Source organism: Oncorhynchus masou, chromosome 31 (assembly GCF_036934945.1).
Source record: "Oncorhynchus masou masou isolate Uvic2021 chromosome 31, UVic_Omas_1.1, whole genome shotgun sequence".
Taxonomy (NCBI): Eukaryota; Metazoa; Chordata; class Actinopteri; order Salmoniformes; family Salmonidae; genus Oncorhynchus; species Oncorhynchus masou.
Genome location: NC_088242.1, coordinates 81,432,592 through 81,448,787, shown reverse-complemented (window position 1 = coordinate 81,448,787; position 16,196 = coordinate 81,432,592). Strand labels below are relative to the sequence as shown.

Sequence of the window (16,196 nt, the reverse complement as noted above, 5' to 3'; positions counted from 1 at the left end):
AGGTATTGGAGCGGCCATCACAAAGCCCTGACCTCAATCCTATAGACAATTTGTGGGCAGAACTGCAAAAGTGTGTGAGCAAGGAGGCCTACAAACCTGACTCAGTTACACCAGCTCTGTCAGGAGGAATGGGCCAAAATTCACCCAACTTATTGTGGGAAGCTTGTGGAAGGCAACCAGAAACATATGACCCAAGTTAGATTTAAAGGCAATGCTACCAAATACTAATTGAGTGTATGTAAACCTCTGACCCACTGGGAATGTGATGAAAGAAATACAATCTGAATAAATCACTCTCCTATTATTCTGACATTTCACATTAAAATAAAGTGGTGATCCTAACGGACCTAAGACCAGGAATTTTTACTTGGATTAAAATGTCAGGAATTGTGAAACACTTTAGCTAACTACATTTAAACTCAGTTTATGTAAACTTCCGACGTCAACTGTACTTGCACACAATAATTATTTATTAGAGGCCTGGTGAGAGTAAACATTCATAAAACCGGTTGTGGTTGGAGGACTGAAAGTCTTGAGTCAGAACATGATTAGAACTCTGGAGTGCTTTTGTTAAGATGGAACCTATGGTTGAGACCAGAGACCTTTTTAACACTAATTGCGGTTTTAAAAATGGACAGCACCACAAAAACCTGAGGTAACCATATTGACTCAAAGAACATTCCCACACCGAGAGACAAAGAGGGAGTGATGGAGATCTTTACATGGTCAACAGCCCCCCAATACATTGAGTAACACCAAAGCTAACCACCTACTGACGAAATGTGAAACAAAATCAAGTATACCAAAATCAGTATGTACAAAAATAACATTTGATGCCTTCAATAAATTAATTATAACACTTGAGAAATCACAACATAGCCAAAACAAAAGGTGATTGTAATAGCTACCCTTGGTTAATGGGTTTGTCTCACCACAATGGAACAGACTTTGATCCATTTGCTACCTGCTTTGACTGGTCTATGAAAACTCACCAAGTGGCGGAAAGGAGAACTGCATTAAGTATAACCACAAAATACAGGAAAAACACATTGTACACAGAATAAATGTATGTTTGGTCTTTTTTCCCTTACAAAATTTAGCACACAATACCAGTCATTGAATCCTACATAGAAAGGAACAAAAATACAGAATTATTGGCAGGGAAATCCAAATAAATTTATTGGTCATTTCATTTCACTGTACAAAGCAAGCATGAGATCTTGCAGTTACTGACTTGACTGGTCCGGGAAACAGTTGGAGAATTTTCATTTCCTTTATACCAACACGACACCTGGAACAAAGGCGAAAATCTGATTACGGTAAGTACACAGTCATCCAGAAATAAAAACAGTCTGACATAACATTGGGGTGTGCTAAAGACCCAACCACCCGTTCAAATACTTACTGAACCATAGAGATAAAATGGAAGACTCAGCTTGAACCCCTCAAGGACACATGGACCTTTGATATTTTCAGTGGTATTGTTAAAACACACCCCCATAAAGAAAACATGAAAAAAAGAAGACGAACCAGGGGCTGGACCTGGGGTTTTTGTCTGTGAACTGGCAGTTACTCCACTTCTGTTGGTCTAACCCCAAGTGGTTCTGGAAAATGGTTAAAGAAAATAAACCCTCCTCACAGCTGCCCATGTCCCTTAAAGTTGAAGTGGTTTTTACGGACAAGAAGCACATGGCTGAGCTCGAATCAACACTATTAATTCAGGATTCCTATGCCTCAGCCATGCCTCCTTGCCCGTCCAATATTTCCTCATCTCCCACCGCTTCTAATGCAACTATACCTGATGCTTCGCTCTTTTCCCCCTGCCCCTCTACAAAGTTTCCCTCTGCAGGCAGTCACCTAGTCCGAGGTGCTAAAGGAGCTCCTGAAACTTTACACAAAAAACTATTTTTATTGACTTGGCCAAAGCTTTTGATAGGGTGATACCTACTGCAGCCCTCGTCCTCCACATACAACACCCGTTCTGCCACTCACATTCTGTTAAAGGTCCCCAAAGCACATATCCATGGGTCACTCCTCTTTTCAGTTCGCTGAAAATTGATTGTCCGATCCCTCCCGATGATCCGATTGGACATGACTCCAACAGGGTCACCAGGATGGATCAGCCAATGGAAGTAGAAAGTCCAACCCAGTTGACTATATTAAAACGTTATAATCCCTCAATGGCGCTACCCATGCCATTAAAGTCTTTTGGCTACCAGAGGCTTCTATCATTCTCTCGGGTCCCACCTAGTTGAATACTTCAAAACGGTGAATGTACTCAATAGCGCTGCCCATGCTGAAACAAGCTCTAAACTCACTTGCGTGAGATCAGTGATCAAGTCATGGAAATCTCTCCTTCAAACAGAGCGCATGATGGCAATTCTGTTAGCCAACGTCAAAGCATGGTAACAAGATCTACCCTGCACCTAGTGGTTGAAATGTGCATAACTCGGCATCATCCATTAAGTCACTGTGCTGTCTGCTTTCATAAAAAATAGCTGGTCGACGATTAGCTCGGCAAGTGTAAGCCTTTAAAATACACTGAGCGCTTCAAGGAGGATATGAGCGAGGATTGGATGCATTATAAAGCTTTTCCAATAGCATCTAGGTCAGATGTGAAGCTCATATGCTCTACACTTCTACCACCTCACAGAGGTACATGGTTGCAATACGTACCACAAAGACCAGTCGCGCGGCCTACTCCAGGGCTTTGACGATTGCCTCGTTGGCGTCTATGTTGATCTGGACCTCGGCCCTGGCAGCCTCGTCAGACGCAGACGCCATTTCAGACTGGGCCTTCTCCAGGTTGACCTTGGCAGCCTAAAGAGCAGAGAGGTCAAATACAGAACCATAACCCAATATCAATACTAAAAAGTGCTGGACATCATGCATACTAAATTTGCTAGCACAGTACCAGTCTTTTTTTCTTCTCTATTTTTTTTTTTTTACATTCAACTGAATAATTAAGGCTAATAGTTTTTGGGATGCATTTACACAGGCAGCCGTCTTTATTTTAGTTTTTTTTTTTTACCCCTTTCGTGGTATCCAATTGTTTTAGTAGCTACTATGTCTCATCGCTATAACTCATACGGGCTCGGGAGAGACGAAGGTTGAAAGTCATGCGTCCTCCGATACACAACCCAACCAAGCCACACTGCTTCTTAACACAGCGCGCATCCAACCCGGAAGCCAGCCGCACCAATGTGTCGGAGGAAACACCGTGCACCTGGCAACCTTGGTTAGCGCGCACTGCGCTGGTGCGCGATGAGACAAGGATATCCCTACCGGCCAAGCCCTCCCCAACCCGGACGACGCTAGGCCAATTGTGCGTCGCCCCACCGACCTCCCGGTCACGACAGAGCTTGGGCGCGAACCCAGGGTCTCTGGTGGCACAGCTGGCGCTGCAGTACAGCGCCCTTAAACCATTGCACCACCCGGGAGGCCTCACCATTGGTCTTTTGACCAATCAATTCAAATCTAATGCCAATAACTGGGCAAAAGAACTGGGCTGCATGAGTAACACAGCCTTAGACAAGGGTCAGAGCTAGGCAGCGGGTCCCTGTAAGCATAGTTTGGGGAAACACTGCTTCAGCGATGCTAAAGCTGCATAATCCAATCCTGTGAGGATACATCTGAGCATAGAACATAGTTAAAAAAAAGGACATCCTGTTCTTTATGCTTCTGCCAGGCAAATAAACTATTTTCAGTGGGTTTGATACTAAATGAAATCGAGGTGGTATCAATAACTCATTGTTCTAGGTGAAATAGAGGGGTAATGATTATTCAATTACAGGATGCAGGATAGTAGTCGAGCTTACCATTGCCAATTTGGACTATGAAACTGAACTAGGCCTATGGGCTTGTTCCAGATCTCCATCTCTGACCTAATCCATCAAGTTAGGTGTGATTACTACCATTCATTCAACATGCCTTGTCATTGATGAACTGACTATAATCACATCATTAGTAGCCTATTGTAGACATTTGCCAATATTCCAAAAACATGCTCCCTGTTTACAACAAGGCACTAATACAACATTACTGAGTACCACTCCATATTTTCAGACACAGTGTTGACTTCATCATCTTATGTGTATGCTTGTAATCGTTAAGGACTAGGGAATTTATCCAGGACAAAAAAAGAAATGGAGCTAAGCACATGCAAAATCCTAAAGGAAAACCTGGTTCGGTCTGATTTCCACCAGAAACTGGAACATCAAATTCACCTTTCAGCAAGACAACCAAAAACACAAGAACAAATCTATACTGGAGTTGCTTATCAAGAAGACAGTGAATGTTTCCAAGTGGCTGAGTTACAGTTGAGACTTAAATCTATGGCAAGACCTGAAAATGGTTGTCTAGCAATGACCAACAACCAATTTGATAGTGTGTTGAGTACCAAGCAGTTAACAAGTTGGGTAGGCTACCAATGACCGTCAGCAGCAGAGCTTGGAGAAGCCTAGTTACCGTGACCAAACAGTCATAGGCAATTTGACTGCTGTCACGACTTGTGACCGCCGGTAATATGGTCAGCGTAACAGCCCTAGGCCTAACATGTCCTCTCCTTGCAAGATAGACTAATTGAATAGGACGTTTTAAACAAACCTGGTACATTTCTGCTTTACTAGATCAACTTGACAGCCTATGAATTTTCTGAAGGCACAATATATTTTTACTACACTTTGAAGTAAACATACCTTTGACAAGATACAATTATAAATTAATATTTAGAATATCGTCAACGTTTTTATTTAGGTCCTTGAATTGCACAACAGGCAATAGGAATGAACAAAAAATACATTAATAGAATCTAAGCCATGGGGGGTATCTACTAAGAAAATATGGAATTGTTTTAAGATAGCTAAATGATCCATGGTATGACTATTGGAATTGGAATTTTAGGACCCCTTAAAAATGATCAGAAGTGTTTTTAATTGATGAAATATTGAATTTGGCCTTAGTGCTATTCGCCCACAGAAACCTTTAATAACAGCTTCATACATGGATAAAAACAAAAAAATGTGGAAATAGGAAGTTTGTTCTGAAGTGTCGGTCCTATAGCTGACAGATAAGGATCACTATGTATTTATTTTGACAAGCATTTAACACCTTATTTTAGGGATTAAAATATCTCCATATATAAACTCAGCAACAAAATAAATATCCTTACTGTCAACTGTGTTAATTTTCAGCAAACTTAACGTGTGCCCAATCTGTTCGGACACTACATAGAGGACGGTAGAATCGGCTGTACCGACTACAAAACCAGTCCCATGATGCTTGTGGGTCATAGAGCATTATCGTGTGGCTCTCAGACATCATGTCCGTGGGAGCCAAATCTTTCCATAGTGAGGTCATAGTTTGTAGGCCAAACCGTTTGGGCTCCAGACTTTGTGAGAACACCGCTCTAGTTCGTCACCTTTCACAGCAGACGCGGAAGGGCAACGTTGGTAGATGTGGTGGATTGAGACACAGCCCATGCAAAACATCTTTTAAACTGACAAGATTGATGGGGATTCTTGTATTATGCTAATTAGATTCCCCATGGGGAGCAGACAGCAGAACATTAGAGGGCTAATGTTTTTTTGTTTTTTTTAAAGGTAGGCAAACTTGATTTTTGTGAAGGATGGTATCAGCAGAACAGCTCTCTGCCATGTCTGTCTCCATCCATGCAGAAACGCACACGGAACTAACGCAACACCACGTTTCCTTTCTCTCCAAAGCGCTAGCACCTACTGTTGTGGAGATTAAGTGCTCACAAGAAAGTATTCTCTTAGTTGACTAAATGCTGTAGCTAACTACTTTCGTTGTAATGATGCCTTTTCTCATCGCCCAAGTCTTCAGATTGGATCAGTTACAACTTCAGACAGTTGGGTCAAAAACCACAACGTGACAATGAGAAGCCTATTTTAGGGCATCTTTTCATTCCTGCATACTTTAACCTAAAATTGTGTGCATGTTGGCAGGTCTGGAAGAGAGAGACTAGCATTGCAAATTCACATTGCCTCTTTCCTGTGAAAGGCCCATTTGTTACAGTAGCGATTACAGGTCTCCCAGTGGGAACTTGGCACATCTGCTATAACTCAACAGTGACTGACCTTTCCTGCCTTATTAACAGCAGGGTTTCTCCTGTGCATTGTTCTCAGAGGGAGAAAAAAAAGTCATCCATTTCTTTGGAGTCAACTTGACAGTATGTGCCCTTCTTAGGACAGGGTCAAAGAGAAAGAGGGAGCTCCTCTACGATGAACGTGTTTAGTCGGCTGATGGGGCTGTGAAAAGTAAAGAGCAACATGGCCTTAGGGACATTTCACACAAATACATATTTTGACTGACATTTGAGCCAATGCTGTGCGGAATTATGTTGAGTAAGGGATTTGGTCATTTCATGGAAGGTTTCCTTTTGCAAAACTATGGCTAAGGTCTGACTGAGCAGAGCTGCACACAGTTAACATCTTTATAAAAGGGTTTGGGTTTCAATCAATGACTGACTGCATGGGCTGAATGATGCCAATCACAACTCTAGCCTAGCTTTTCAGAGAACAAAGTAATCCTACATGTAGAGGATGGGAAATGTTCATGCAATTGTTATTGCTCTGATGAAGAGCATCTTGTGATTGCTCTGGTTCAATGATTTAAGGACATTCTGCTCCCATTGGCAAAGGAAGCGCAAGGTATCCCTCTGCGGCCCGTCTTCCTGCCCAGCGCTAACACACTACACCAGGTGTGTAACCATTAGCCAAACAGTTGAAAAAGAACAACAAATTCAAGTAGGTCCATCAGTTATTTGCTTCAATTAAATAAATGTTTCGGAACAGAATTGTATCCACCCCAGGGGTGTAATCATTCCGCCAATGCTATTGCAAAATATTTTGTCTGTTGCAAAACGTTTAACAGACACCGTTTACTCCAAAAGGAAAACGACAATTTATTTCTATTTAATAAATTCAGGTAGGAACCTCCGTTTCGTTTTGGTTCTTCAATGGTAAACGGTTCCCGTAACGAATACACCCCAGTCCAACTATACAACTATGATTAGTTGATTACTAGAATCAGTTGTGATGCGGTGGCCTGGAAGACAAGCCTGCCCACCCTGTGGCCTGCTGGACAAGAGTTGCCCACCCGTTGCCATAGAGATAATAAATAGGTCTATGAGTGGGTACTTACAGCCACATCCAGCTGGTCCAGGGGGAAAGCCTCTTCAGCCAGTAGTTGCACCGAGGAGTCTGCGTTCACTGTAATTGACCCGCTGCTCACTGAAACAGACAGAATTTGAGTAAAGCAACCTATTCCATTCAGCCACCACCCATCATACCAGGCAGACGGATTCTCAGATCCACCTTTAAGCAGACATGGTACTTCTGGCCCTTCTTTGGACACTTAACTAACCTTCAGATGAGCTTCAATGCCATACAACTCTCCTTCCGTTGCCTCCAACTGCTCTTAAATGCAAGTCAAATTAAATGCATGCTCTTCAACCGATCGCTGCCCGCACCTGCCCAGCATCACTACTCTGGACGGTTCTGACTTAGGTATTTGTAGTTGTCCACATATTCTAGGTGTCTGGTTAGACTGTAAACTTTCCTTCCATACTCACATTAAGCATCTCCAATCCAAAATTAAATCTAGAATCAGCTTCCCATTTCGCAAAACAAAGCATCCTTCACTCATGCTGCCAAACATACCCTTGTAAAACTGACCATCCTACCAATCCTCAATTATGTAATTTACAAAATAGCCTTCAACACTCTACTCAACAAATTGGATGCAGTCTGTCACAGTGCAATCAGTTTTGTCAAAGCCCCATATACTACCCACCACTGCAAACTGTACACTCTTGTTGGCTGGCCCTCGCCAGTGGGTTTGGTGACATCAAGTCTCTGCTAGGTAAAGCCATGCCTTATCTCAGCTCACTGGTCACCATAGCGGCACCAACCCATAGCACGCGCTCCAGCAGGTATATCTCACTAGTCACCCCCAAAGCCAATTCCTCCTTTGGCCACCTTTGTTCCAGTCATTGGCAGCAGAGAACTGGAAGGAAAATGCAAAAAATATTTTTTTAAATGGGTGATTATTATTTAACTGAAACTAGAAAACACTTCTCCCTCACTAGCTTTAAGCACCAGCTGTCAGAGCAGCTCTCAGATAACTGCACCTGTAAATAGTCCATCCAACTATCCACATACTGCATTTAATTATTTATCTTGCTCCTTTGCACCCCGGTATCTCTACTTGCACATCAATCACTTCAGTGTTTAATTGCTATATTGTAATTACTTCGCCACCATGGCCTATTTATTGCCTTAACTCCCTTATCTTAACTCATTTGCACACATTGTATATTTTTCTACTGTGTTTGTTTATTCCATGTGTAACTCTGTGGTATTTGTCAAACTGCTTTGCTTTATTCTTGGCCAGGTAGCAGTTGTAAAGGAGAATGTTCTCAATTAGCCTACCTGGTTAAATAAATAAAATATACCGCCCAGCCCCATGTAGACAACTTAATCTATTGAAATTAAAAACATGCATTGCCTTCATGCACAGACTGCAACAGTCTCTTAAAGTTCTGTACAGTCACTAACATAGAATTTTCTTTTAGCTGATTTCAATCTAGGGAAGTAGACTACAATTTGAAAGTGTTACGCTAAGTCTGATTTCTCCAGGTCAAGGATGCAGTCATCCCCACAATTCAAGACGGGCCTGACCCCTGCTGGAAGTTCCATGTTAAAAGAGGTCCAATGAAGCAATTCACAATATCAAATCATTTCTGGGTAACAATTATGGCTCTTTGTGATTACTTGAAAACAAATTGTAAAAAATAGCAAAGAACAATCCAGCAATAATGTTGCTAGGACTGGGTTTGAGTAGAGAAAAGGAGCTGTTATTAGTAGGTTTGAACTGTTATGACTATTAAATAAATTTACCACCTGGTGATATCACCAGACATACCAAAACTCCATCCCACCAAAACAGGCTGAAATTTCAGGCATTTAAAAATATATATATATTTTTTTACAAACAGCTCTTACACTAAAAAGGGGCATTATACATTTTCAGAAATGTATTATTCCAACATCACCGTGGATGGAGAGGTATTTTTCCAATTTTATTTATATAGAGATACACAAGTTAGACTGAACTGGGACTTTAAAGTAAGGATGGGCAATGTGTAGTGTTAAGGTATGGATCCACATAACGATATACAATATTCATACTACCATCTATTTCTACTCCCTAACCTTGTTTCACATACACCCTTTAAAAATGTTCAGTGCAGCCACTTCTGCAAATGTGCCATTTTGTTCTAGTGGATTATAAAGCAGGGGGAAGTAGGGTAACACTTTCAAATGTAGGCTAAGTTATATCTCTCCAGGTCTAGGATGCAGTCATCGTCTTCCCCACAATTCGAGATATGACTGACCCCTGCTGTATGGTCCACATTAAAGTGGACAGTTATTGATATGGAACTTACCATTGCGATCACCTAGAAAACACAGAAGGCATGCGCAAGCACTGTCCATATTTTGTATCTAAGTAGCTTAAATATCTGATTAATAAAAGCAATGATTTCTAAGTTGATATCACAAGGTCATTAAAAATGTAATCAAAGCGTCCAAAATGATGTATCGGCCTACCACATACACTGGTATTTGTACACATGGGTGTCAGAGGAAAAATCTAGCCATAGTGAATCAAATACATTTTAGGTGATACCACGAGTCGACTCATGCCATAAAACAGAGGTCAGAGACTCACCCACCATTTCATAAAGGGTTAAGAACAGAGGAATTCCCACCATGTTGCTACACCTATTGAACTAACCCTTTTAGTTGGAGCTCATGCAAGGGACAAGAGGTTAGGGACAGAGCCTATGGGTCGTATTGTGGATTGGTCGATCCTGAAAGCATCCTGTCTCACAACATAGTGTGTAAAATTTCTTATCACAAAAGTCTATGAAACAGACAAGACAGACGCACACAAACAACGACAACACCCCTGCCCAGACCCACATGCTCCCAGCACCTGCAAGACTATTCCTTATGACCTCGAACTGCTCCACTGCCTTGGTTACCCACACCCTTTTCAATACTCATATAATAATGCATTTGATTCTTCCACCGTCGCAACAATGGAGGATCACTTGATTTCCAGTTAAGCAAAAGTTTTGAAATGATTGAGGAGAAAAGTACAGACCAACCCATTTCCGATTTCAAACCACCCTCATATGCAATCTCTTGAAACATAGCGCTTACATTTCTGTTAACTGTAATTTTGTTAATTATATTCAAACACTCCATCTTCAGTTGGATAGGCTTTCTGCAAGGTTTTGTACATATCTGACCCATCATTTTAGTATTGTTTTCTGACTCAGAATTCCCTCTACATTGCTCTGATGTCCAAAAGATATCAGCTCGAACTTGTGATAAAAGTTGAATGTAGAATTGAAGTTAGAAAATGTACATACACTTTTCAACCACTCCAAAAAAATGTTAACAAACTATAGTTAGGACATCTTTGTGCATGACAAGTAATTTTTCCAACAATTGTTTAGAGATTATATCACTATATCACAATTCCAGTGGGTCAGAAGTTTACATACACTAAGTTAACTGTGCCTTTAAAACACCTTAGAAAATTATATCATGGCTTTAGAAGCGTCTGATAAATGTCAATTAGCCTGAGACAATTGGAGGTGTACCTGTGGATGTTATTTCAAGGCCTACCTTCAAACTCAGTGCCTCTTTGCTTGACATCATGAGAAAATCAAAAGAAAATCAGCCTCAGAAAAAAATTGTAGACCTCCACAAAAGTCTGGTTCATCCTTGGGAGCAATTTCAAAACGCCTGAAGGTACCACGTTCACCTGTACAAATAATATTACACAAGTATAAACACAATGGGACCATGCAGCCATCATACCACTCAGGAAGGAGACACGTTGTCTCCTAGAGATGAACGTATTTTGGTGCCAGAACAGAGGACCTTGTGAAGATGGAGGAAACATGTGCAAAAGTATCTATATCCACAGTAAAAGTCCTATATGGACAACCTGAAAGGCTGCTCAGCAAGGAATCCACTGCGCCAAAACTTCCATAAAAAAGCCAGACTACGGTTTGCAACTGCACATGGGGACACAGATTGTACTTTTTGGAGAATTGTCCTCTGGTCTGATGAAACAAAAATAGAACTGTTTGGCCAAAATAAACATTATGTTCGGAGGAAAAAGGGGGAGGCCTGCAAAGAACACCATCCCGTGAAGCACGGGGGGGGGGGGGGTTGGCAGTATCATTTTGTGGGGGTGCTTTGCTGCAGGAAAGACTGGTGCACTTCACAAAATAGATGGCATCATGAGCATGCAAAATAATGTGGATATATTGAAGCAACATCAAGACATCAGTCAGGAAGTTAAAACTTGGTTGCAAATGGGTCTTCCAAATGGACAATGACCCCAAGCATACGTCCAAAGTTGTGGCAAAATGGCTTAAGGACAAATAAGTCAAGGTATTGGAGTGGCCATCACAAAGCCCTGACCTCAATCCATAGAAAATCTGTGGGCAGAACTGAAAAAGCGTGTGCAAGCAAGGAGGCCTACAAACCTGACTCAGTTACACCAGCTCTGTCAGGAGGAATGGGCCAAAATTCCCCCCAACATATTGTGGGAAGCTTGTGGAAGGCTACCCAAAACATTTGACTCAAGTTAAATTTAAAAGGCAATGCTACCAAATTGATGGATGTAAACTTCTGACCCACTGGGAATGTGACGAAAGAAATACAAGCTGAAATAAATCATTGCTATAATTCTGACATGTCACAATCTTAAAATAAAAGCGGTGATCCTAACTGACCTAAGACAAATGTTTAAGATTAAATGTCAGGAATTCTGAAAAACGGAGTTTAAATGTATTTGGCTATGGTGTGTGTAAACTTACGACTTCAGCTGTATTTGTAAATGTCTACATTGGTCAGTCCAAATTTCCTTTTTAATTCTGTCATTGAAATGTTATTTCAATGTTAGGTTTTCCATGTGGGCGAATTTTAGAAATACTATGGATCATTATGCCATTTGATTCTGAATTTTAGGACCCCTTTTGATATCTGTAGATTGTGCTGTAGATTGTTGGTTCCCATCCAGGCGCTAGTGTGTCGCACTCCTCGCTGAATGACAAATGGATGAACAGGTGATAATTGTGCACCTTAATTCACAATTCAATTTAAAATTAGGCCTAACTGAATGATGAGGGTGAAGAGGTTTTTTTTAACTTAGAAAGACAAATTGTGTAAGGAGTGTTATGCCTATTAAAATCAGCAACAAATAATTTGACAGTGCGCCTTGCGGGTTGACACTTCTCTTTTACGTTTAACTTTGTAAAAATAAGCAGTTACAGGATAGTTGTATTTACTGTAACCATTACTAATCAAATGCATTCTAATAGAAATGAATGCCTACTGTTTTGCAGTAGGCCTTCAAAATAATGCAAGACATATCCTTGACTCTATCCAACTTGAGCGGGAATCAAAATATTCCAGTCAGCATGCACATCGAAACTAATTTCTCACAATAAGAGCCTATAGACCAGATTAAATTGACAATCTGATGAGTGACAATATTATTCTTAACAGCTGTCAGATTGTACATAGAGAGATGGGCGCACCGTTAAATTTAAAGATGCAGGAAAGGATCATCCCGATCAAATCCTCCTTCAGAATCACATGCAGGTAAAACATTGATTTATATATAGTATTAGAAAACATAATCTGGTGTTTCGATGACACTTACCTTTGTCATAATTCAAGAGGTTCAGCTCTATTTCCAAATGTCACTTTTTTCAAGAATATGCGCGCTGTCCATGCCTTCAGCACGACCGCTCACACAGCAGCATTGCTCTGGCTACTAACCAAAAATATGCCATTTATGTAATTCATCCCTTACAATTGTTCATGCACCAGTGCTTTTGTTTAACTTTGGCACCTGTCTGGTTATATTAATACATTATTTGTTTCTACCATGATATATAGGATCATTCTCCTGTATCATGCAGAATTACCCCAACAGAATTCTGTTGAAAATGCACTTAGCGAAGGAATATGGAGAACGAACAGAGCTAAATTCTTAAATGCATAAACTTAAAAATAAAGACCTTTTAGCATGACAAATGTAGACAGAGGAAAGCACAGATTACATAATTTGGGATCCTTTTTATGCATACTTTAGGGGAATGATAATCTCATACTCAGTTCAAGTTAAATCTGAGTAAAGTAGAAAAACACTCAATTTTAGAAAAAGCCCATAAAGTATTTACAAGATAAAAAAAATATTTCTGAACATAATACAGAATATGTTATTTTAATTTTGAGGAGAGCCAAACTACAGGTTAAACAAATAGAAAACACTGCAAATAAACCCGGTAAACACCTCAGACATCCCAGATTTCATTGTCATTAAGATTTCATTCATTCAGATGTCAACTCTGGAGTTCAGATAGCAATAGAAATCATGCTATATTAGAGAAAACCCAAAATAGATTATTTTGGCAGGTGACCTAAATCAGTCATCTCGTTTGACATAGCAATAAAGGAAAATAAAATGTTTATAGATAAATCCTTCTTGCCCGCTTTCACAAGCCAAAAATGTCCCTCTCCAGCTCCCAGTTCTTTCCTCCATAGCAGACAGGTCCTGTACAAATCAAATAGTCTGGCCTTGGATTTTGACCAACTTCCCCCTTGACTTTGGTCTGAAAGTTCCATAGTTTGATGATACCCATGAGTGGGTATTTAGCATTCTTCTGTTTCACTCCGATCCAGTGGTATCGTTCCAGATCCTCTGGTGATATACCCATGACAAGTTCCTCTGATAACAGTTTGACCACATTGCTGGAATTTCTCCTTTTTCGTAATCTTCTGGTCAGGACAATATTCTCATATTACGTCAGATTGTGTTTTCTTACTGGTCCAATTCTTCTCAAGTTCACAACCTTGTTCCCAAAAGGCTAATTTTGTTAATTCATGCGCACGCCTTGTTTGTGCGCATCTGACACAATATCCCCCGAGCGAATCTGCTATTTTTTTTCTTCAACAATTGTAGCAGTTTTGGGGTGCATTGAGAGTATTAAAGCTAATTTTTCCTGGACAGCATTTAACTTTTCATAACTTTTGTTTGCGTCTCCAAGTTGCCATTTCCTTCGAAGGCGGCAATGGTCTGTTGGATTCATGTCGCGGCGCTGTTTAACAAACGGATTGCTCACTCTCCCAGTTTCTTGGAGACTTGATTAATCAAGGGGCTTGCTTTAACTTTGTTATCTGGTGTCTACATATAACCACAGTTGACCGTACAAAACAGAGCTACTCACACCTCATGCGTCCAACCGGTACACTCATGAGTCTCCTCTTTGCCCTTTATGTTTGAAGCATAAAATCACATGAGGTTATCAGACCACTGAACCATCAAGCAAAATCTCACCAAAGAACTTTGCTGCGGAGCCATCATCGTTGAACACGGTGACCACTCCGGGCCGGAGAACCTGCAACGTGGGGACATGGGCAGGGAGGATACCGAAAGCACCAGTCAGCGTTGGCACGTCAACCTGTTTCACACTGGCCTCCTTGAAGTACACCTGGGAGAAGGAGAAACACATACATTACATTGACTATTATTGATTTTCTTAGCATTGAAGTTAAATTATCTGTGGAAATATACAGTATCTGCATGCAGCACTGGATAATTGTTCTAATGGATAAAGTCCATGCTTATTTACTGAGATGTTACTATATTTTAGTTGTCAATGAGGTTCTGGTAAGGTAACATTGCAGTTATGTTATCATACGTTATATAATATGCCATTAGTGTCTGACAGGTTGAAAAGCAAACATAATTATCTTATTTAATGTTGACTTATGTAACTAGGTAAGACTGTCTCCAACTAGCAAGTAAATTACTGTCAGATGCACTTCAGTGACATCTAGCTAGCTATAAAGCTAACTTTTACCTAGCTAACTAACAGAATAGCTAGCTAGTTATGTGGGTGACAAAGAAGGTAGAGTCAGCGCACTCCTGAAGATTTAGCCAATCTAATTATTAAATCAGAAATGGTTGCTAACAATTGAAGAGTACTGTAATCCATTTGTAGTCCCAATGTGAAATCATAAGAAAGTGCAAGGGCCTGTGATCCATTGTGGTAACTAGCTTTGACAAACAGGTTATTTATTGCAATCTAACGTTAGCTAGGTAAGTGGCAACACAGGGACACATTGTTGCACAGAACAATTTAGGCATGCCAAACTGATTTGGCGAGGCTTGGTTGGAAGAATATACACGCGCGAGCGTCAATTTACAACTAACTGTTACATGCACAGGTAAAAAGTAGGTACGATAACTCGCTAACGTTACCAAGTTAAACTAGGTAGCCATTGAGCGGTGTGCACGCCACAGGCATTTGTCGCTAGCTAACTACATGCGTATGGTTGGATAATGTGTCTTTATTATTAAGAGAGTGACGTCATATCTGTCTTTGGTTATATCAATGGAGATAGCTAGCTAGGACTCTACCGTAGGCCAATAGCATAAACCTTGTCAACCCGGGACTATATTACCTGCGTTGGCGAGGCAAATGTGAATGACATCTGGGCAGAACCTGAAGGTGCGTCGGCGTAGCATCTTGCTTGCCTCAATACAGGGAGAGAGCAACGGAGAAACCTTGCTGCCATCATTTTGTTTGAATGAATATAATTAAAGTACAAACGAATCCCCAAGCCCTTGCGCGAAGTCAGTCAAACAGTGTGCGTCTGATAGGACAAGGACATTGAACCGAACAACAATGGCTTATGAGCGTTCAAAGGGTGACGGGAAATGTAGTTATTTTCTAGAGGCAACACATTCAACCCAAGGATTCGTATCCCTCAGTGTTCAATCTGAAAAAGTGTCTCGTTCGGTGTGATCTTTAACACGGAATATTTCATATTTTGGTTTATCTGCCGTTGTAAATAGACAGATTTATTGACAAAGTGAAGGCATATGTGGCTGTGTGCAACATTTCACAGCCAGGGGGTGGCGCCGTTAGAATGTCAAACAGGATCCACTGATGAGATGATTGATAAGATCATCACTGACCCATCAAGGTGAACAGAATCAAAGGTAAAGTGTTATTCTGTTTTACCAAAAGCTGCAAAATAATACAGAGCCTGATACTACAGTATCCACTATGG

General features: G+C 40.8%; 1 protein-coding gene across 1 annotated transcript; it reads right to left on the bottom strand.

Moving 5' to 3' along the window:
- Positions 1–1,151: 1,151 nt before the first annotated feature.
- Positions 1,152–15,815, bottom strand: LOC135524547 (ATP synthase subunit delta, mitochondrial-like). Its single transcript, XM_064952170.1, has 5 exons — positions 15,585–15,815; positions 14,455–14,608; positions 7,165–7,253; positions 2,677–2,820; positions 1,152–1,291 (listed from the first exon to the last, which is right to left on the bottom strand). The coding sequence occupies exons 1-4, from the start codon at positions 15,699–15,701 to the stop codon at positions 2,698–2,700; spliced, it is 483 nt and encodes a 160-aa protein (XP_064808242.1). The 5' UTR covers positions 15,702–15,815; the 3' UTR covers positions 1,152–1,291; positions 2,677–2,697.
- Between the last annotated feature and the right edge of the window lie 381 nt (positions 15,816–16,196).

What these genes read in the sequence shown, in the direction of transcription:
- LOC135524547 (XM_064952170.1), bottom strand. Translation starts at nt 15,701, where the DNA reads ATGATGGCAGCAAGGTTTCTCCGTTGCTCTCTCCCTGTATTGAGGCAA. An exon ending in CATTTGCCTCGCCAACGCAG is followed by an intron (nt 14,609 to 15,584) that starts GTAATATAGTCC and finishes TCCTTCTCCCAG; the next exon opens with GTGTACTTCAAGGAGGCCAG. An exon ending in TGGACCAGCTGGATGTGGCT is followed by an intron (nt 2,821 to 7,164) that starts GTAAGTACCCAC and finishes TCTGCTCTTTAG; the next exon opens with GCTGCCAAGGTCAACCTGGA.